At 35.4% G+C, this 23,241-nt stretch overlaps 1 protein-coding gene across 3 annotated transcripts in view; it reads left to right on the top strand.

The window, feature by feature from the left end:
* The window catches only part of TMPRSS15 (transmembrane serine protease 15), a 54,167-nt gene that overhangs the window by 20,659 nt on the left and 10,267 nt on the right, over window positions 1-23,241 (top strand). For all 3 annotated transcript variants that reach the window (XM_064643999.1, XM_064644000.1, XM_064643998.1), the window contains 11 exons: window positions 1,640-1,749; window positions 2,625-2,762; window positions 3,791-3,940; window positions 6,160-6,262; window positions 6,735-6,885; window positions 7,982-8,123; window positions 11,960-12,049; window positions 13,321-13,446; window positions 13,937-14,068; window positions 16,438-16,548; window positions 19,461-19,593. In XM_064643999.1, the coding sequence (XP_064500069.1) occupies window positions 1,640-1,749; window positions 2,625-2,762; window positions 3,791-3,940; window positions 6,160-6,262; window positions 6,735-6,885; window positions 7,982-8,123; window positions 11,960-12,049; window positions 13,321-13,446; window positions 13,937-14,068; window positions 16,438-16,548; window positions 19,461-19,593 (1,386 nt within the window). The remainder of the gene's footprint in view (window positions 1-1,639; window positions 1,750-2,624; window positions 2,763-3,790; window positions 3,941-6,159; window positions 6,263-6,734; window positions 6,886-7,981; window positions 8,124-11,959; window positions 12,050-13,320; window positions 13,447-13,936; window positions 14,069-16,437; window positions 16,549-19,460; window positions 19,594-23,241) is intronic.

Raw genomic sequence — 23,241 nt, 5'->3', positions numbered from 1 at the left:
TAACTACTGGCTACACAGGAGTTTAGAACCTAGATGTGTCCCAGGAAAAGCTCAAGATTTTGTCCTTCCAAATATAAGTCTGACTTGTTCCTCATTTCGTGCTGTTGCAGAATTTGAGCACAGTAAATAAATGTGACTCAAGTGCACAATTTCCTTCTAAGCTGTTAATTTTGCTTCAAGTGCTGCTATAGCTTCAAGAAGCATTGTATTAGGCAGATATCTATACCAGGTATGAGGCTAATAAAAGCTTCATTTTGGAAAGAATCATTAGTAATTGCAAATAATATAGTAGAGGTTCTGCAGATCTGTGTAATTACAGATTGATCAATGGCAAAACCAGCTGTCTGGATTTATCTTCCACTTACCTGCTTTAAAAAAATCTGGCAACGCTGACAGGCCTGGGAAATTTAATGTGGCACTCAAATTTTGTCTTCCTTTAGAACAGAATTGTTTCTATGAGGGAAACTTTTGGGCTTTTCAGTAAACAACGAGAGACACTTCTCTATTGTTTTTATTATCCCTATAAAAATGTGTTAAAAGTCACCCTCTAATACGTCCGAGATTGGATTTCTCTTCTGCCTGCCTTTGTTCAGAAAGATTTCCCCATTACCTTTAGGAAAAGCTTTTACGTTTTCACCCCATTTAACTCCAAATGAAGATGCAATTTCCTCTCCTTCTAAAAAACCAGTACGCTCAACATATGCCTGAAACTTTAGCTTTCTGAAAGACTACATTTCAACTATATCTTTTATTCTTTTCAAACCAAGGATATTTTTTCCCTCTGGAGAAATATACAACAATAATAATAAAAAGAAAGGCAAAGATTTAAATGTGTACTTCGCACTTCTCTACCCATCATTACTGATAAACACCAGCAGATTGCTGTTGAAAAGCTATTTTCACTGGGTATTTCAATTCTAGAAAACAACAAATAGGGGTAAAGGAAGCTAAGTTGATTGTGATAGTAGTGTTTTAGAGTTTGTACTACCATATATGTTTTGCAGAAAGGAAGTGGGATAGTGAGTTAGTATAGATTACTGAGAGAACATAACTGCACCAAAATAACTTTAAGTGACTTTTGTTATTAAACTTACTGTGTGATGGTTAGGGTGTATAACAAGTTCCCAAACAGCGGGTTTGAGATCATCAAATCTTCATGAAAATCCTGTTTTGGTCATAAGAAACATTGTTTTGGACTTTCAGGAGAGAGATTTTGATATTTTGCTATTCATATTGGTACCACAATACTATTCTTCTGGCCTTAGGAAGTCTACCTGAGCAGTGAGATGATATCTAATAGCAACATGCATGAAAAGGTAATTGTAATTCCATGAGAAGCAGGGGACAATCAGAAACAACCAAAAACTCTGCAGAACTGATTATCACATCCTAGAGTTCAGAACATTCAGTTTCTAGAATATACTTAACTCCAGCAAGTAAAGGAGAATTTGTACTGTCACAAAAGGTTTATGGCCTATTCTTTTGGTAATATTACAAGGTAGAAGTTAGACAAATAGGTCATCAATTAATATAATTTCCTGTTGCTTCTGAACTTAAAATCATTCAAGCACTCAATGAATTTACTACAGTCAAAAAGAGATTTTCGGTTTTGAGGTTTATTTTTCTCTTGCTACTTTAGAGTTCCTCAAGGTTTGTCCATTAAGCTGAACTTCACTTCCTTTGAAACACAACAATATGCAGACGCATTGGATATTTTTGAAGGTGTAGGACTAAACAAGATTTTAAAAGGTAAGTTTATTTTTCAGATAATATTACTTTTCCATTCATAAAATCTGAGTGGTAAATTATACATTTTGAGGTGAAAAAAGTTGCATGCATATTTTTGAGAGGAAGACTGGAGCTGTGTAAAATTACCCTGTTAGACAATTATCTCAATATACATATCTGCTCTTTAAAGTTGCTTCTCATATATACTAAGAAATATCTACTTGGTTTTTAAGCTCTTATTTAAACAATCTTGATAACTTGCCCAGAGTCATAGTCTTGTGGGGTCCATGTTTCATTGGAAATATGTTGTCAGAAGATCCTGTAACATCACACACAAAAACATAAAATAAAAGCATCTAAACTGGACTGTTGGGAGAAGTACTATGATACTCTCTGAAAATAATTATAAGCATGGCATTGGTTTCCTTGAAATACTGATGATACCTTTTCTCTGTCTCTATACTCTACTCTGGAAAACTGAGATTTTGCCCATTTTTTACATGACTCAGTCTATACAGCTGAATTCTACTAGAGGTGGAAAACAGCTATAAATATATAAAGAAAGTATTATTATTTATCCCTATTTTTGGAAGCAAGTAGAGAATGGGAATGTGAAATAGTAAAAGACTAGTTGATAGTAGCCTTCCATAGTCTTCACCAATAGTCATCCATACTGGTGAATATGAGAGATGGGGTATGCAGAATATTCATATGGCAGCCAAACAGCTAAATTCACCAGGGGTTTGAAGCTATTGTAACAGAATCACAGTACAAGAGGGAAAGCATTCCTTAAGACTCAGTAAACTAATCCACTGCATTTTTGTGACAGCACTGGAGATTTTAATGTGCATGGGATTATTTTCTCTCTGACTATATTATTCTTTATTTGTTTTCAGCTTCTCTGTCAGGGACAAATACTGAAACAATTTACATTTTTTCTCATGAGGTTACAGTACAGTTCACAACAGATTATGATGAAAATTACAGTGGCTTTAATGCAACATACACTACATTTAATGCAAGTGAACTAAACAGTAAGTGTTCTCTGTGTGTGTGTGTGTGTGTTTGTTACCCCAGAAGTTTGATGCATCCATGTTTTCAATCTGACAATATGTAAAAGGGAAGCAGTATTTTCTGGCCTCAGTCCACTAACTAGACCTTGTTTGGAAAATTTTGTACTGCTTTAAAGATCAAATGATTGATTTCAATAAGATCATCCTGTTTGCTTCTGTCTGGCAGTAGGGTGATGTCTTACAAAGCTCATCAGTTTGTTCAGTAATGAACACTGTGGAACCACTGGCAACAATCATGCAAATAGGCACTGGGGAAAGTTCAGAATGCAGTAAATCTACAGTGACAACAAAATGCAGCAATATGACTCATGCTTTGGGATTCCTTGGTAATTGGAAAAATGGTGGCTTTTTCAGCTGCTAAATTTTGAACAGGATGTGAATAGGGGATGTGACAGGGAAGGAATATACTGCAGGAAGCATCCAGAGTACCAGCAAACTCCTGTCATGTGGAAGCCCCTGCTGACCTGCACTTAAAGGGAAAGACATGGAAATATCACCATATCATGGTGAGGATGCTGCAGCAAATGCATGTGAGCAAAGAAGGAGCAAAGGAGCAAATGAGGAGAGGAAAGGGGTATCCTGGGTTCATGGAGCACAGCATCCAGCTCTGGTAGTGAGCCCTTTCAACTGAAGCAATCCAGGACATGGCAAAGAAAAGAGAAGAAGAGCAGGGTTGGCCTTTAGAGTTACCTTTGCAAGAGGCACTCTCTTATTCCCCCACCATGTTACTGGTGAAGGATCAGAAATGAAGACTGGTGAGTGCAAGAGTATTTAGGGCCACCCTTCAGTGATAATGTCTGGTTAACAAGTACAAGTGACACATTTATTTAATTGTGTTGCATTGCATAGAGTAGGAAATTGAGTCACCGCGGGCTCCAGTTTACAATGATAACTAAAAGTTTACGTTTTTCGTCTCTCTTTCTTACCTAATTCTGAGAAAATGCTCAACATCTCTGTCATTTTTATTTACTAGAGGTTCTTATTCACAGATTATGAGAAAATCAATTGCACTTTTGAAGAGGGCTTTTGTTACTGGATACAAAATTTAGATGCTTCTTCAGTATGGGAAAGACTTCAGGGTCCTACCTTTCCTGTGATGAGTGGTCCTGAGTTTGATCACACATTTGGCAACATCTCAGGTAAGATAAAAAGAAAATTTGCTTGCAGATTAAAGGAAAAACTTGATTTAGCTTATGTTACATCACTGTACAATGGATACTTCATAGTAGTGTTACTCGGATGTCATTTTATTATGCCATAAAAATGAGTCAGGGCTACCAGGCAAAACATTTTATGTCACTGATTGGATCTTATGGAAATAGAGCAAAACTGGAGGAAGAAATAAAGGAATATGTAAAGTGGATAAAGTGTGAGGTACTGAAAAGTTTCAATGCTATTATTATGCAAAGAGCCGTATCTAAGAAATTTCTATCATCCAAGAGTGTTATAGATCAAAACCCCTCATCTTTACCTTAATGGAAAAAAAAGTATAATTACATTTTAGGGAAATCACTTCTATTTCATTTGTATCTACTGCTGATATCCTCCTGGTTGTCACAGAATAATTTTGATTTCACATAAAGTCAGCCTGCAGTGTACAAGGGGCATCTATATCCCGAGTTACCTCACACCAATCACAATAATTGCCAGAACTTGTGCCAAACACACAAACACTCCAGGAACTGTTACAGTTAAATAACTTAATTGAGTGATCATATCAAAAGTGGAGTTTAATTTGAGATAATACTGATAGAAATCGGATTTTGAGTGTCTATCATGGATGCTTATCCTAGAATTAGACTCCAAAATTGGGTTGTTTTCTCTTTCAACAGTAAAACCAAACAATCCCTTCCTCTGTTGATTTGTTACTCCAGCTAAAACTAAGAGACTTCTGATTTTGCAATGGTTATATATATTCTATGTGAGACTTATATAAAACTCATTCATTGACAAGTGACTGGGAAAATAGCAAATTTTTCTGGAAGTTACTTCTGGGAAAAGAAAAATAGTATTTTCCATTTTATTGGGTAGAAATTATTCACCTCTCTCTGAGTAAATGCACATTTTCTAAACAATCTTCAGAACACTGTTTTATCTTCCCACTTGACTCCTAGAATACAAATCAGATGAAAGAATGTAAAATTTGTTTAATAAAACCCTTGACAGTGATTTCTAACTCTCTTGAAAATTATAATTTATTTTAGGAGCTCTCTGTTTCTCTGTGCAAAATCTAAGCTGACACATGTAATATTCCCATATGTAATGCTGCTATTATACTACGTATTTAAATTTCTATGACCTGTATTTGGAGTAAAAATGTGAGTTTCATCATTTCATACACTGAGAGAAACTCTTATTTTTGGATTTCTGCTTTTGAAAAGCAAAGAACTTAACACTCAACAATTGATTGTGAATGCCAAGAGAATTGATGAAACAAAGACATGGGACTGTCACTTGGACTATATGAAGAGCTTTTTCTTAAAGCTAGACACCATATCTATTGTAATGCATGCTTTCTAAGTCAACACAGGAAATGAAAGGCCTAGTTCAGATTTCAGACTAATTTTCGGGCATTTTAACCTTCCACATGAAAAAACCTAGGTAATCTAGAATTATAGATAGCAGAATAGTGTATAATTTAAATTATATAATTGTAATTATTTGTAGATTCTTTGAATATAATATTTGCATATATATGTGTTAGATAGACAAATAGATTGATTTTAAAAACTTAAGCAAGAATTTTATTTTAGAACTGCCAAAGTTTACTTTTCTCATGACAAATCACAGTGTTTCTGTGGACTAGCCTCATATGGCAAAAAGAGGTCCAAATTCCCAGCTACAATGAATTAACTCAGATGAAGCTACAAACTCAATTCCACAAATAACTTTTGCTTGGTTTTTTGTTTATAATGCTTCACCTTGCTATAAAATATTCACGTAGTCATTCTCTCACCCTCTCAAAATACAATCCAGGTTTCTCATTGTTATGTGGATAAAAATTGTGAAAATGTTAGGAAATTCTCCTGCAAAATCACAAGCCATACAAACAGGAAGACATTTTATAAGTCAAGTAGAATTGCTGCCTTCACTAAATATAAGGCAGAGTTCCCACTGGCTTGAAAAGGACTAGTTTCCCATTTCTTCTCTGGTTCTGGGGAATATCCAACAAGCTTAAAAGCTCACTTTAATATGTCATTGACTGATGAATGACTTGGGAGAATCATTCACATTTACTGTGTCAGGAATCTTCCAAATCACGCAACACTATCTGTGCTTGATATCATTTTAAATTTAAAAACACTAATAGCTAAGAAAAAAATTCTGTACTGGCTAAAATGTGCTCATTCCCTTGCAGGATTTTACATCTCAACACCCGTTGGAATGAGATATTTTGAAGACCAAGTCCGGATTATTAGTTTGCCTTTGGTCTCTTCAGATATATATTGCCTAAGCTTTTGGTACTGTTATGTAATTCCTAAACCTATACTTTGTTTAAGAACATAACTAAAGAGTTTTTGTTTATATAGAATATTAATCCACGTTGGTGTACCAGCAATACAAACCTGCTTCTGCTTGATTTTCCACAATCAGCCTCAACTCCAGACCTGAAACGTTAACTCTTGTAACTCTGATTCTTGCAGTTAGCTTTAATGTATTATCTTTTTCACCCTGTATCCAATATTTATATCTATACAAAAGTGACATTAAGTATCCCTGAAACATTTTTTTGTCATGAAGCTTACCTAGGCTTCTGCAGAAAATATAACAAAGCACCAAGGAAATTCCTAGTGCAATTTAAATATATAATTTATTTTCATGCTAGCTGTAAATTACTCCTAATTCCATAAAACTGGCTATAAAATAAAAAGAGTGACATTTTTTCAATTTCACTTTTTTCTGATAATAACAAAATTGCTATTCCCTCTCCAGGTATTTCATGTACAGTCCTAATGTCTATCGTTTGAGAGTCAGCATAAGCAATGAGGATGATTTGGAAAAGGTCATTTTCGAGAAAGAAGGAAACTATGGAAACAAATGGAATTATGGACAAGTAACTTTAAATGAAACATCCGATTTTAAGGTTTGTTACACTACCAGTTCTTTTTAAAATTTGTTTTAGCTAAACTGATATCAGAGTTTCCTCTGAAATGAACCCAATGATCCACAGCTGCAAAGATATTATCTAGCATTATTTACTAATGCATGTCATCAAATAAATATTTAGCATGTGGAATCATAGAATTACAGACTGTTTTGGGTTGGAAGGGACCTTAAAGATCACCTACTTCCAACCTCCCTGTTTGGGCAGGGACATCTTGCACTAGACCAGCGTGTTTAGAGCCCCTTAGCCATGAGGAGATGTAAATTAAATAATTTCAGATTCCAAATCAGTATTTTCACTAATTACTTACAGAGTAATACACTGAAAGTGTGTTGCAAATGAAAGTGTTTTTTGGCACCACGTGGTTAACCTATCTTATCTGTAAACACAAAGAGGAGATTTATTCTAGACAATTCCTTCAGCACCTCTCTTTTGAAAACAGTTCCCCTTTTTTAGGTATTTGGAATAGTTTGCCATGCTATAGCAGTTTTGATTGATGCAAAAACTCTGCTAGAGAAATGCATTTACCATCTGATGCATTTGTGACCTGGCTGCATCAGATTTCCAGCAGATGTGTGATTTACGAATTCAGCAAGATTGCTATACCTAATTGTATTTAACCAGCACTAATTTCTTGGTTGCAGGATTACTTTTAATATGTGGATATTAAAGGAAAATAATGAGCAAATTAGATTAATTTCAGTTTTTCATGCAGATATTCAATTAGCTCAGAAGAAGTTTTGGCCTGATGAGCAATGCAGAATTTGTTTTGAATATCGCATGGATTTATATATAAAAAGCAAAGGCATTGAATATTTTTAAATCATGTTCATCATTTGTATGGAGAAGTTGCTGCATTCCTTAGAATGATCCCCTCAGTTTGCACAGTGTTATTTTGTTTTGCCAGGCATTCTGTCCCATCCCTGGCATCCCCAATGGAGTGCAGCACCAGTGTAGGTTACAGTGGAAATAAGAGCATTCAAGAAAGAAGGCAGAATAATACAGCGTGGGAAGTTGAAAAGATGGTTCATTAAATTTTAAAATCCCATTTTTTTCCCCTCTCCCTGAACTTCAGGTTATTTTCGATGCCTTTAAAAAGCCTAACCCCAGTGACATTGCCGTGGATGACATTGGCCTGACAAAGGGAAAGTGCAATGATAGCGGTTACATAGAGCCAACTGCGATGCCAATTACTACTACTGCCCCTTCAGTTCCTAGTAAGTAAACACTAAATTGCAGTTGATTTCCTGTTACTCTATTTGTGCATGAGTGATTCAGAATTTTCACACTTCAGTTTTATAAAAAGCTCTCTTCAGCTCCATAAAATTACCTTCAGGATAACACACTATGGATCGAGTTCCCTGCCCGTGACTCCACTGGCAGCAACACGTAGAATCACATCTTAAGCTATCACTACAGTATCTTCCAAAACTTGAAGAGTGGAGGATAATTAAAAAATTTAGAATTTGCCTCAAAAAGCTTTAGTTAGTAAAGCTTCCAGAACACCAGGGAAAGAAGAAGAAAGAGAAGGAAGATTACCTCTATATTTGAAGTTATAAGCGATGCAGCAGGGGAATAAGAGAATGAGCAAAGTCATGTAATAGTATCACTAGAGGTCTCAATAGTGAAAAGTCTGAGGGCACACGTCCACTGGAAACTTCCATATTTAAGTAAATAAATTTATAATAGTTCCAGAATGGTTTAAGAGTGGAGCACAAACTATGTGAATGTCTGATACCCAAAATGGAGGTATTATCCAAAACAAGGCTCATAATTAAATAGTTCTTTCCAATATGCATTTAGTTGTATTGTTAGTACTACTATATATGATTACATTAAAAAGGGAAAAGGCAACATTTGCTTTGAAAAAATAAAAATAAATGGAAAATGTATGTACAATGAAGAAAGGTTGCATATGATGTTAACCAAGTCCAAGCACATTCCAAGCAAAAACTAATATAATTATAAACAGATTTTGTGGGAAAAAAAATCATTAAAATATCTGATAGAGCTTTGTAATTTATTGTGAAAGGAGATGAAAATTTGTAAAAAAAAAAAAATAAAATATTTCTACAAAAGACCTATTCACAGATGGCTGCAAATCATTAAAACAAACAGTGAGAATGTTCCAGGACTGCCTCTTATTAGATCAACTGTCACTTGCAAAGCAGAACTAGTTGTTCTCTTGACAAGATATAGTACATGAAAATCATCTAAAGTTAAAATAATAGAAAAAGACTGCATTGTATTCACGTTGAAACACTGTGTTCTAATATTGTCATTGTATCAAATCTGTCACCTAAAAATCTACTTATCAGGACAGGTAAGAAAACAAAATCTTCTAAATATAAGGGGAAAATGCAGTTTTGGAGCTCCATCATAAGACGCAGAGAGGTAAAGCTCAATAAGATGTCTCTGTCAGCAAAATTAAATTTTAATAGAGGTAGTCATTTCAGTCATAATTTACCAAAATGAGTTTTGGAATTTTAATTGCAGTTTTTATTAAAGCAATTCTGTGGAGAGATGCTGATGTCTGTCATCTCCAGCCATCTTTCAGGTAAACACACCTCACAAGTTAGCATCAATCTAACAATTAGTGGTAGAACAACTCTGTGGTAAATAGGAGCTGAGTGCTGCTGTCAAAACACTAAACAAATGTTATTCAACCTATAGATCTCTACCCAAAATATGGTAATAAAATTTTAATATTCAAAAAAAGGATGTCATCATATGGCCTCTACTTCCTTAGGAAAGAGATTAGAGAGGATCCACACTGTCCTTCAATATGATACAAAAGCTGTTGCTGGGAAAAACTATCTTGTTCTCATAACTTTGTTGAGACATGCTATGTACACGCTATCTCTAATCTGATGAAAAAACTAATATTATCAATCATCTTCAAAGAATTATGAAATTCCTTTGATGGGTGTGGTGCAAGTTTCCTAACACTAACGGTTTCACTACAAATGTCATGTCTGTAAACAAGAGATAAAAGAATTTGAGCTGAGTCAATTACTTTTACTAGAATTAGAGCTTCAACAAGAGTCACTGGCATAATTGACAGTGCCAAAAAAGCTCATTGAAACATGAAAAAATATTTTTGGTGGTGGAATAGGGAAGCTGGATTTGCTTTTGTCTTTTGCACGACTGTCAGCTTACACTTTCATCTAAAACAAAGATTGCTTTCATCTGCATGTTCATTTATGACCTGTCTTTTAACACCAACAACAGTGTGGAAATTACAGTGTAGATTCCACACTTAAAATGTGTGTGTCAATATAAATTGAAGTTTTGGCCAAAGCACAGAGGAATTTATGAATAGGTCATATATAATTTTCTAAGGTTTTGAGAAAATTGTCTTATATGCTCAATGAAAGGACCAAGATTGTTGATACTGATTATTATTTGGTTCCCTAATGAGTAACAGCTGTATGAATAACTCCATATGAATTTCTATTTAAGATCACTGGAAATTTTTAAAATATTTTTTCCAGACATCAGTAACTTCAATTACTTCTTTCATTTTTCCGTGCAAAGAAAGAAGATTATTACTAGTGTGCCTTACGTGTAGTCAACACCGGATCAGATTGCATCATAAGTTGCCCCTGTTCTGCTATTAAAAAAGTTATTTTTGCTCTGCTCAAATTATCATATGATACTGGCTAAGAATCATATATTCTTCAAGCAGCTTTACAAGGTGTGTCTGTTTGCACATGCAGTAATGTTCCATAAAGAAGCTAATGTAATCTATATCTGTTGTTCAAGCTATTTATAGAAAATAATCCTCACTGTGAGCCATAGGGCTGAAACATAATATACTTTTATTTGGCATGTGGTTGGTAAGAGTTCCTTTTCCTTTCACAGAGTTTGGCTTTTCTTTCCAGGAGTGATTTAGTGGAACAGAAAGTCCTATAAAGCGTCTGTGAGGAAGCTCAAAGCTTTCTGGTATTTAGTAGAGCCTTCTCCCAGTGGGATTCAATCGTCAGACTTAGTAGGACTTGTAGATTATGCAGTCCCCAGACAAGTGGGTCAGAGTATGATATGCACTGACAGACATCAAGAAATGCAAAGTTTGAGCCATAAGGGGTGGGGAGGAGAGAGTTAGAGCTTAGCCAAAATCTGAAAGTTAAAAAAAGTCAACATTAATTCAAAGAATAAAACAACAGCAAAACAAAATAAAAAAGGTAGGGCTGTTCTGCCTTAACTACGATTTTCTGAAGCAAGTGAAGGAGAACTGTTCATTTTTTAATAAATTAATTGCAAACAACGCAAGTGGGAAAACACTAAAGTTCATTCCAATGGTTCATTCAGCCATTCTGATGGCTGGAATGAAAATAAATAGTATTTCTGAGAATAAAAAAGCTTTGGAACATGAAGCTGACTTTTTGGATGTAAACCATTACCTAAACTACGTATTTAAATAGAATATTGAGTATATGAAGTACAGTTAGCTATGTCCATGTGTGTGAGTGCATGTATGTGTGTATATAAACATTTCTACAATATTTGCTTTTAAATAATTTTTTTTAATTTTTACATGTAAGTGCATATACATGTGTGTAATAAAGACCTTCCTTATTAGAACAGTTGTTTCAAGGAAAAAGCAAATGACTGTTTTTACCACACACAAGGTCTACCTGTAAAAGTTTTTAGGGTCTTGATGAAAACAAAATAACACCATAATGATTTTTTGAGTTTGGTTTGGTTTTGCCATAAGTTTACTGGCTAGATGACAAAATGAGCTTTTTACTTGAACATCTCTGCTGATGCTGTAAGAATAATTTCTTCACTGAAAGTGTGGTCAGTCATTGTAACAGGGAATTCCTTACACACCTTATTTCTTCAATTTCAATGTGTCCTTATCAGGGTGTTGGCTTCTCACAACCCATTGTTCAAGCTTTATACCAATGGCACCATAACTTATTCCTTACAGCGATGAAGTTAGTTTGAATGCTCTCTGAATAAAATTACTTTTAAAAATGACCGTTGTTACAGCAGATTGAAAAAGTAACACAATAAGCTAACTATGTTTTTGAAATGTTTTCTTTTTCAGCTGACTGTGGAGGGCCAGTTGAACTCTGGGAGCCAAACAGTACATTCAGCTCTGAAAACTTCCCAAACAATTACCCTAATCGAGCTACTTGTAAGTCACTCTTTTCCAAATCTTTGGGAGAAGTTTAGCCATATGAAAATAGAGATACAAAATCTGCTTTTCCAAGTCAGTTGCTGTGAAACCAAAAAAGATATGAGCTGCATACAGTGGGATCTTTTAACTAAATTCTACATGGCACTTATCAGAAGCTAAGGAAACATGTGCCAGTTGATTAAAAAGTGATGAAGATGGGCATAACTCCATGGAGGGGGTTCAGACAGGCCAATCCCATCATGCCTATTATGTCAAATGCATTTCTGTCGATGTAACAACACAATAGGTGCAGAAAGACCCCATTTTACCATTACACCTCCATGTATTTGCCAAGTTAACATCAGTTCTTCTGTTAAATAGCTAAAGTCTTTTAGAGGCAAAGAATGTGTGCATGTATTTTGCAAGGAATCCTCTCTTTATTGATTGTTTCTTAACATACTAGTGAAAAGACATTGCTGTCCTACTGATGTTATTTAGTTTAGATTAAGCTACAGCTGGCAGAAGTGAAAGCTTCAAGGTGGTCCCCTATGTGCTGTTGATAGATGAAGCAAGGAAGAGAACCTTGTCATTGCTTCTTAATGAAATTTTAATTATTTATTACTTCACCTTTAACTGGGGAATTCTGTTGGGGTGGTAATCATAAGAGTTGTCATTTTGTGTTTCTGTTTGCTGAGAAATGGCTTGCATTTCCAGCATTCATTTCTCAAGTTCCCAAATGAAATTCCTACCAGTGAGAAAATACTTTTCATTCTATGAAAATATTTTAAGAGGGTTGGTTTTTTTTTCTTTCTACTTTCTTTTCAAGATTTCCATAGTATTCACACTTAGATTAAATATGCTAAACACAAGCAAAAAGCTATCTAACTTGAAAGACAGGCTTCTATGACTGATTATAAAAATTATCTTACTATCAAATAAGACTAAAGTGACAAAACTAATTGTCACATTGTCACAGTCAGAAAAGAGTGAGTTTTACTACTTTAGGGAAACTCAGAGTTGACATGAATGATTAAAAATATGTGTGTGTATGTCATAGAAGCCTAAAATTAGTTTACAAAAATGTTTTAAAAATGAGAGTCTATGGAATTTTAGATTTTTTTGACAATGTAACTTACTTTTACAAATAAAATTTAGACTTGTAAGTCTCTTGGGTGATTCTTAATAGTTTAGCAGAGAATTATTTTCCCCAAAGCCCTTCAACATGAAAATGACGCTGTAAAGGTAACTACCGAAAAGGTGATTTGTGTGTTTGTGTTACCATTTTCTAGGTGTGTGGTACTTAAATGCCGAAAGTGGAAAAAACATTCAACTTCACTTTCAGGTTTTTGATCTGGATAGTGTTGATGATGTGGTTGAAATCAGAGATGGCAGAGGACCAGATTCCTTACTTTTGGGCAAGTAGCAGTACTGGGTACAAAAATGAATTCAATCAGACAGCTGGAGCAAATATATGATGGATATAAATATAAAGGAAATTAAAGCTCTCTCGTTTCATTTACATAATTTCATTTTTTCATTTATTTACATATTTTGTGTCTCAGAAATTAGGAGGAAAATTTGAGAAAGCATACTCTATGGGACATCACATTTCCAAAATGTTTGCACTCACTCAGCTTTCCTGCAGTCTCTATGAAATCAACTTCTCAATAAATCAAACTGTTTATATGTGGACAAGCAGAAGCATAATCTCTTAGTTGAACCTTATTTTTCTATACTGATAAATTAGATTTGGGGTTGGGCTTCGACCGCTGGAGTCTGATAGCGCTTTGGTTTGGGGGATTAACTGCACTCATGGGGTGGCAGTGTTTGCTTTCGAACCCAAAATATTCTGAAATACACATGAACAAAACAGCTGAAATGTGTCCCTGTTCTCCTGGTGAACAGCTGTCTACACAGAACGAGACCTGTTGCCAGATGTCTTCTCCACAAGAAACGAGATGACAGTGATCCTCCGCACGGACGAGTCTGGAGCAAGGAAGGGATTTCTTGCAAACTTTACTACTGGCTACAATCTAAGTAAGCAGCTGAACCTTTATATTTAAGAGGTTATACCACTGGTCAAATACCTTTGAGAAAAAGTGGAGAGTGGAAGGTGACTGTCAGCCCCTGCTCACTAGAAATATGCAAAAGTTAAAGAGGGAAAGCCTAGTGGGTACTAATCTGGACTTTATGTTTTCTAGCATGAAAAGTGATGGGTTTGTTTCTTTAGTGTAATTCTTTGTATCACCTGCAACTCACTGAGCTAGTGTTTTGACCAAAATCTATTCAAGTATAAAGGGCAAATACTAACTGTTCCCTATACAAGCCCCAGAAAAGAGTCACTTTGTGACTTATTTGAGGATGTCATTAATGTGTGTTTAAATGCATTTGTAAAGTGTTTATTATTGATCATATCCACTTGATGAGAAAATTTTATATGGTAACTGATCAATATTTGTAATATGGTCCTTCTTGTGTCTTTAAAAAAAAATGTCTCTACCATGTGAATAATCTGGGAAGAGCTGGTTTATTGAATATTTGGACAGCAGCATTCCTGGTCCCAGCCAGTCCCCTTTTGAAAGACCCTTGATTTTGTCGGGGACCGCAATTAGATTTGTCACTCATAATTCAGCAATCAACTCTCCAAAATCATGCAAAATGGAGCCAAATGGAAATTATATGGAACAGCAATATGCTTACCAGGACAAATAATTACACTAACTCTAGGCCAAATCTTGACAGAATTATTTAGAGGATTTGTATTACTTCTGTGGAAGTCTGACAGACGAAAAACAGAGAAATAAAAAGCAATAGGTATTGAGGGGTGTGTGAAGGACTGTTCGTTTACATGGACAGAAAGTCAACAACGATCTACACTCTTTTTCTTGCTTTAAATATCAGAAAAGGCAAACGTGTCCTGGCATGTTTAGATAGCTGCGGATTTTTTACAGATTGAGTAATAATAATTCTATAATTTTCTTAATATTTTAAAGTCTTCACTATTGATTTACATTTGTAAAAGTAACTCAATTTCGTCCCATTGTGCAAGATTGAGAGGTTGATTTATATGTACTTAGGTCCATTTTGCTGCTTCTTATTCTGCCTTCTCTATCACATTTGTTCAGTCCAACAACTCTTTTTTTTTTTAGCTGGTTCAGCACCTTTGCTGAGCCAGCTTTGCCCACGTTTTTTTGTAAAATAAAAATTAAGCTTAGCAAGGCAGAGTTCTCTAAATGACCATTGCCAGTTCTTGTTAAATATATTAAAAAGGTTCTATTTGGAAAAGAATTATGCTTATTCATATTCTTCACAGCCAAAGGATGGAGAGTAATATCATTAGCATGGAGGCCTAAGGATAAAAGGATGGTCAGCAAATAAATTAATTTTAGAAGAAAATAGATTTTTCTTTGTATTTTATTTTTCCATGAAATATTAGGGGTTTGAAAAGGAAGCATAATTTGAACAGAAATGTTTTTCACAGTATGCAATATAATTAAAAAGTCTATATAAGTGAGAACTAAGTTCTAAGAAATATCTATTATTAGTTATGGACATTGAATATGTGAAAATCTGGCTCAGGTCTTTTATGAAACATTCTTTTGCTTCCATTTAGTACAGGCCATGCTGATTGATGAATGAATCATTTTATAAAAATATTAAAAAATTCAGAAACAAAGCAATTATCTTGCCTTAAATAAGGCTTCTAAATAATTAAATATTTCAGTCATTAAGACCAAGAAAGTAAAATAAAGAAAATGAACAATTTTTCAATAGGATTTGACTGCATATCTCCTGTAAATATATTGAATGCAGCCATTAAAAATACACTTTGGCTGTAGAGAGGATTATAGCTTTATATTTACTCCCTATCTCATCTGCTTTTATTGTATATCTGATACTGAAGTAGCTTAATGTTACTTTTGTGCATGCTTTCCTCATTCATTTCTGCTACTTTTGTCCCTTCCATTTCCTCACAAACAGGTTTCAGAAGGAGACTCTTTGTTCTCAGTGCCTCTTTGCTTGTATGATTGGCTTGACATACTTTAAGGCCTCTAAACTTTTTAAAAGTGATCAACATTTGAAACTTAAATTCATTAGTCACTTTTGACAGGATTTGACTTTTCACTCCAAGAATTATTCCACATAATAGAACATTAGTAACTGAGCAATGCTAACTACAGCAGAAACTACAAGGTATGATACCACAGATTTTATTCTTAATTAGCATCTATTTATCTAAAAATTATCTTTATTTTGAAAGAGAGGCAGATGGAAATGGAAAGAAAAGGAAATCAAAGGTTCTGCATGCTATGCCCTCAATTTTTCTTTCAGGTGAACCATTAAGATCTCCAGCAAACATCAACCTTCCTCATAATTAGGGACTAATTTTCCTCTCTTTCCTTTAGGAGCTTGCACAGTTGATGAGCATCAGTGTGGTAATGGGAAATGTATACCACTGAGTAACCTTTGTGACAATGTACCTGACTGTGAAGATGGCTCGGACGAAGTAAAGTGCGGTAAGGTTTCCTTCATACAAAGAATAATAGAATCGTTTAGATTGGAAAAGACCCTTGAGATCATCGAGTCCAATCATTAATTCAGCACTGCCAAGGCCACCACTAAACCACGTCCCTAAGTGCCACATCTACACGTCCTTTAAATGCCTCCAGGGATGGTGACACCACCACTTCCCTAGGCAGCCTGTTCCAGTGCTCGACAACCCTTTTGGTGAAGAAGTTTTTCCTAGTATCCAATACAAGCCATGCATACTTGGAAGGAATTGCCTAGGAAAACAGATACCAAATCTCAGCAAATGCAGAATACTGCAGATGCATGCAGGCCATGCCAGTTTACACAGCAGTGTCTCATTCAGTTTGTCAGGGCAAGAAAATCGAAGTCACTTTTCTGAGATAATACATCTAATATGGTGAAGATCTCTGGAAAAGGTAGGAAGTTCCTCTGTGATGAAAATTATAGCTACTTACAATGTCCACAAAATTAGATGAAAACTCAACATATCCGTTTCTTCTGTATCCATTTTGTATTCCCAAATTCCTCCAGGTTTTGCTGTAATTAATTTGAGTTTCACAGCAGTATAAATTCTGTAATGCAGGGTAAAGAATAAGAGTCTTCTTGATGGAAATTCCCAAAGAGTTTTGTGGCTGTGAAGCCAAATCATAACACATGGCACTCTCCAGCCCACCTGGACTCTGCTTTGTGGATACATTGCTATAGGGGGAAGGGATGGCACAGCTTCAGCATCCATAGTTCACAATGAATGTGCTTTTTCCTACAAAAAGGAGACAATAGCTGATATTTCTTAGTCCTCTGGTAAAGTGACTCTTTCCAAAATGTAGGTGTACAGTATACTAATTCATTTCACAAAATAAGGAAACAGCATTCTCTAAACAATAACTCAAATGTGAAATTAACATTAAAATCATGTTGGGCCTAGCACAGAAGTTAAACTGCTGTTTCTGATGAAGTGCTATTCTGACAATCTACTATGGAGCACTAATGCAAATTTTAAAAGTGGTCTTTAAACTCAGGACAACATAATCTTCTTTCGTTTTAAAGATCAGATACATCCTAGGATGTGTGCTGACAGTCTTCGTTGATTTCAACATCTTTTACATGTGTATATACATATGTATTTTTGTATATATGACATATATAAATACATGTGTATATATATGTATATATATATGTATATATATGTCTGAAGACACAGATCCCCTCTTTGGATTGGTACAATTAGCTATTTCATTGCAAACATATTCTTCTTTTAAAATGTATGGAGTAAAATTCGCTTCAGTTTCTTCTTAAACAAAGAGTACTTGACTGGGTTTTTTCAGTCACTGCTAAAAAAGATTTGAACAAGGCAACTATTATCTACAGTAACATGATGTACGTTTTCCAAAAGATTTATTTTGCCACCAATTGTCTGCTACTTTGTAACAAATTGGCTCACATGAAAAGACTGGGAGAATTGTTTCCAAAAATCCATTTAATCCAAACTTTGGCTGAATCAATCTACATCTTAAAACAAAATGAAAATTCAATTAGAAATCCTCACATTGAGCCTTTTCAGTGTCTAAAAGCCTTGCTCATTTTCCTGAAACCAATTTCAATTTATTATCAGAAGTGACAATTTGAACTAGACAAACTGTCTTTTCAAATACCCCAACCTTTGAAACTTCCCAGGGACTGCAAAGAAAAGGCAGAATTCTGAAATATATGATATTTGAATTAATCAGTTGTTGAATGCTCAATGACTGTCTTATCCCTTACCAGCAATTTGGAGAAGAACATGGATCAGATGAGGAGGGAGGAAAAGGAATTATAGTTCAAGTAGAAGAGAGGTGTCAAAAGTAAATTGGAGAAATCTTGCAGTACCTGCAATTATGAAATTTTTCAAGACTGCTCAGAAATTTCTCATCGCTAAGATTTACCATTAATTAATTGTTGTATATCACCTCTTTCATTTATGTACTCTGGGTGTCAGAGAGGTATTCCTAAATATCTAATTTTTTTATTTACTAGACTGGGTACTCTTTGTGAAAGGACTTCGGTGGAAAAAAGTTTTCTGCGCAATTAAGATTTTAAAAAAAAATTTTAGTAAGGAGTAAATTTCAATACATTGCATGTTTTTCCCTACTTCATGGCAATAACTACAGTTACATCTGCCTGAAATGCAGCTGTAGCTCCTAAGGCGTATATGAGATTCTGTTGACCTCCTTATAATACATATTTTATTCTTTTTAATGTTATATATTAAAATTCTTATTTTATCCATTTGTATGCATATATGAGATTCCCTTGGCCTTTTTGTCCAACTGCCTTGGCACTGTCCCCATAGTGTGAGATTTTTCACCAAAAACTTTTGTTTTGTTTTGTTTTGTTTTGGGAAAAGTTTTGACAGAAAGACTGGCTTTCAGTGAGCTTTTGTTATTTGTGTGAGTGTTTTAACTGAAACTCCAATGAAAACAGAGAAAACTCATAGCAATTGGAACTGGAAAGTCCATTTTTTTCTGTCAACTCTCATTTTAATCTTATTTCCAACCAGTGTTACTGAGCATCATGTATTCACACACTATTTGGAAATTATATAACGCTGCTTAAGGAAAAAAAATCTGGTTAAAGTTGATGGAAAATGTATTGTTTATTGTCTATTTCTGAGACATTTGCACAACACTGAGTATTCTCCGGTGGCAGAAATATAAAAGGAGATAACAGTAACATTTCCTTCCTGTGGGAACAACATCCTGGAGATGCTGGGTTTATTACCTCTGTAATGCATTTTAACTTTTGTTGTGTTATTTGTTGGCAGTAATAAATCTGTTTATATTACATTTCTGTCTGCTTGGCAGGGGGGGAGGAACATGGTTTACCACCTATCTAAAATGCTTCTGTCCACGTTTTTCCACAGTGAGATTACTTAATGGCTCCCTAATCACCGAAGGACTGGTACAGGCCAGGATTGGGAAGACGTGGCACCTGGCATGTGCAGATGATTGGAATGAAGAGATTTCAGACAGTGTTTGCCAGCTGTTGGGGTTCGGGTGAGTGAGAAATATTCATTGTCACTTGTTAACAGATTTGTTGAGTGTATATTGGCGTCTTCCCCCTCATTTTACTGTGCCTTTATTATCCAAAAAAATGTATCCTCCTCTGTCAAGCGAAGGGGCTTGGTGTGCCAATGTATTTGTAAGTGTCACAAACTCTGTTTTGATGGCATTCTCCACAGGATTGGTGACTGAATATGGCAGATTGGGCATGAGGACACATGATGGAGAACATTAGGAGAATGATGTGGAGGCATTAGTCTTTTATCATTTTATGTCATCATTCGTGTCAGTCATTCACTTTTATAAGGATGACTGAAGAGCAAAGCTGGAGCAAACAGCAGCGTTGGTTTTATCCTGCTGCTGTTCATTTCAAGTAAATTCAAGATAATCCCTTGGATATTCTGCTACTGGGTTCCCAACACATTTCATACCTATCATTAGATCTGAGCTGTTGGGAGCAGAAACTGCATTTCTCTTGAGGTGTATTTAGAGTAGGGAGGGAGGAGGGAAGTATATGACTGAAAAATAGATTTGGCTTCAGTCACTGTTCAGAAGAATTTTCCAGGAAAGGTGGGGAGGGTTGAGCACAGGGGTGTTGCATTTTTCAGTCTGTGGTAAAATTCATGGCGTAAACTCTGGCCCTACTTACATTGCAAGAAACTTCACTGCCATCCACTGAATAATAACTAGCTTTCATGCGGTGCTGAAGTTTTTAGGGAATGTCACTCATCCAAGTAATAACTAAATTAAATTCTAAGCTTACAGTTCATTATTTTAGTCTCTGACCACAGAAAGATGCCTGCAAACGCCCTTCTGATAAATTAATTGTAGCAATCACAGAGTTAGAAGGATTTAGAAAAATATCCAAGTGTTGTCTCAAAAATACTTTTAATCACTGGATGAATGTTTGTTGGATTCTTTACTTTTTTCCCTTTGAGTAGGTACTGCATTTACATAAATATCTGATAGTTACACACACAAATGCTAATTGTAATTTAGGTATGTAGTTACCTCTTAAGCATGCATATAAGAACAAACAAACCATGTTTAAATATATTTCTAGGCAAATACCACCCTCTTTAGAGTGGCCAGTAGCCTTCTTTCTCTGATTCTTTCTCCCCCTCCCTTGCCTCTTTTCCCTCTGCGACTTCTGGAAAGGAGTAATTTTGTGGTCTACTGATTTAAATTACATTTTTACATTTGATAGGCTTCAACGAAATTTGTCTTCCATGGTGCTTTCTATTACCTTTTAAAAATTACTTATGTTTTTGCCCCCAGAACGTTCTGTGGCAGTATGTTTCAGGTTCTCTATAAACTAGTCAGAAGCACTGCTAAAAAATTTCCTTTTAAGTTTCCTAGTTATTTCTTTTTAATTCCATATCTGTCTATTAAATATTCCCGTTGTCAAGAAAAATTATTTTTAAACATAAATCATATCACATTTTTTGTAACCTGGGGGCTACTGCTACTGCTGTTACTGATGCTACAGAATAGGATAAAATGCTCACGTGTGTATATATATATATATGTGGGTGTGTGTGCGCATATATGTGTATATATATATAGAGAGAGAGAGAGAGAGAGTACACATATATAACACACTGCCTTCCCTGAATCCCACTGTAGCAGCATATTTGTTAATAAATCTCACCGTATTTGTTGCTAAATTAATGTTTGTAATAACAGGTCCTGAGTAGGCTATAGCTCATGCTGCTGTACTGAATTACAACCTAGAATCATGCTTTATTGCAGAAAGAAGGCTAAGGTTCATCTAGGACAATTTGCCTTTACTGTTAATTGATAATTTGCTAATCTCATTTGCTGTTTAATTTATCAAAAGGACTGAAATGATAGGAGTCCTGTAGCATATACTTATTAATCATGTAGCTGGGCTAGAAAGTGCCATGTTCCACACAGATTCTAATAAACCACATGTGTGAATCCTTTTGTCTCCATTTTTCAAATATATGACTGTTGTACTTGTAATATGTGCCAAACAGGAAGCAAATCTGGAGGCATGTCTGTATGTTCATCTACAAAACACAGCTTAGGCAAATCATTTACAAATATTCTTAATGATCCTGGGATAGAAGGTGAACAAACTGATGCTCTTGGGACATCTGAAAATGCTCCTTTGCTCAGTTTGTGCTTGTAACTGTATGCATCTGACAGCATAGTTAAATTCTGAGTATTATCAGCATCATATTTCCTGGAATGAAGAAAATCATCCATTGAACTTTTCACCATTCCACTGGTCTGGTGTGAAACATGCTTGTTTCTCTGGGACCAGAGCCAGCCGGGTCTTTACTGAACTGTAAAATTCTCAGAAAAGTCTTGAGCAGAAATTTATTTCACTGGAATACGATGTCTCGTCTGAGATTTCCAGGTCAATGAGGTTTTCATCCTCACCATTTCCAAATGTCACCCATCAAAGAGTCATGGGCTCAGTGTAAGAGAGAATGTAGTTCTCAGGTGTGTTTAGACTGTGTTTGCAGCATTGATGGCCAGAATTAGGACAGTCCTCATAATTTGGTGCTAGACTTAATTTCATGTCAGTTGTCAACAACTAATAATGTGTTCTTTGACCTTAAAGGTATAGGAGGAATGTCAATGATTTTTTGGGATTTGTAGGCCCACAGCTTCATTTAGGATCAGACATTAGGAAGCTTGGCTTAAACCAATTGCTTAGGAACCTTCATTTCAGATGCAAAAAGTATAGAGAGGTTAGTTTTATTTATAGTTTTAAAATTTTCATATTAAATATTGCGTGAATGCAAGCAGTTAGAAAATAACAGCTCTTCATATGAGTCCATATGTAAACATAGGGGGTTTTTTTAGGCCTACCTGGGTTGGCACTTTACTATTTTCCCAGACTGTCTAAAAGGTCAAGTCACTGTTCTGGGGTAATCTCTGAAGTACATATTAGTGTACTAATGTTTACACTAGAAAAATTCTGTACACTAGGCTAGAGTGTACAGACATTCTTCATATATTTAGAGAGAGGGAGACAAAATTAAGTGGATTTTGTCACTTCCAGGCTGAGAAATGTGGCAGCAGTGACTTTTCCAGCAGGTGGGTCATACAGCTCTCCTAATGGCACAGCAGGGCTGTTGAACACCTCCCTTCCCTTGTACCTAGTCTTAGTCTCCATACACAGCAGAATTGCAGGCAGAGTCTAAACTTCATGCTTCCCTGCACTTGAAGAGGAGAGATGATACTTCTTTCATACACAGTTTGCTCCTTGTGTGTCAAAGCTGCACAAGTGGTTCTCCTCTTGATCCTGAGATATGTATGGCTAAAGGGTCAGATGGGACTAGGCTGTCATCCCCCCAAAAGTTATGTAGTTTAGCCACAGCTATCTTTTTCCCCCATATTTCCTCAAGTGAAACAAATATGACTCATGGGTATATGTTCCAAGCTGGTCATATGAAGTATCCCAAGGTATATGATGCAGAATGAGCTATAATGTGGATATGGTTTAGAAACATCAAAACAATTTATCTTTACACAGAATTCTTAGTGTTCAAAAAGCCATTGCTGCAAAAGAATAAGTAGGCTGAGGAACAGACTAATTGGTGACCTTTAAACTGATTAGATGACTTTTAAAGGTCCCTTCCAACCCAAATTATTCCATGATTCTAT

This window comes from Pseudopipra pipra, chromosome 2, assembly GCF_036250125.1.
Source record: "Pseudopipra pipra isolate bDixPip1 chromosome 2, bDixPip1.hap1, whole genome shotgun sequence".
Taxonomy (NCBI): Eukaryota; Metazoa; Chordata; class Aves; order Passeriformes; family Pipridae; genus Pseudopipra; species Pseudopipra pipra.
This window is presented reverse-complemented; position numbering and strand designations above follow the sequence as displayed.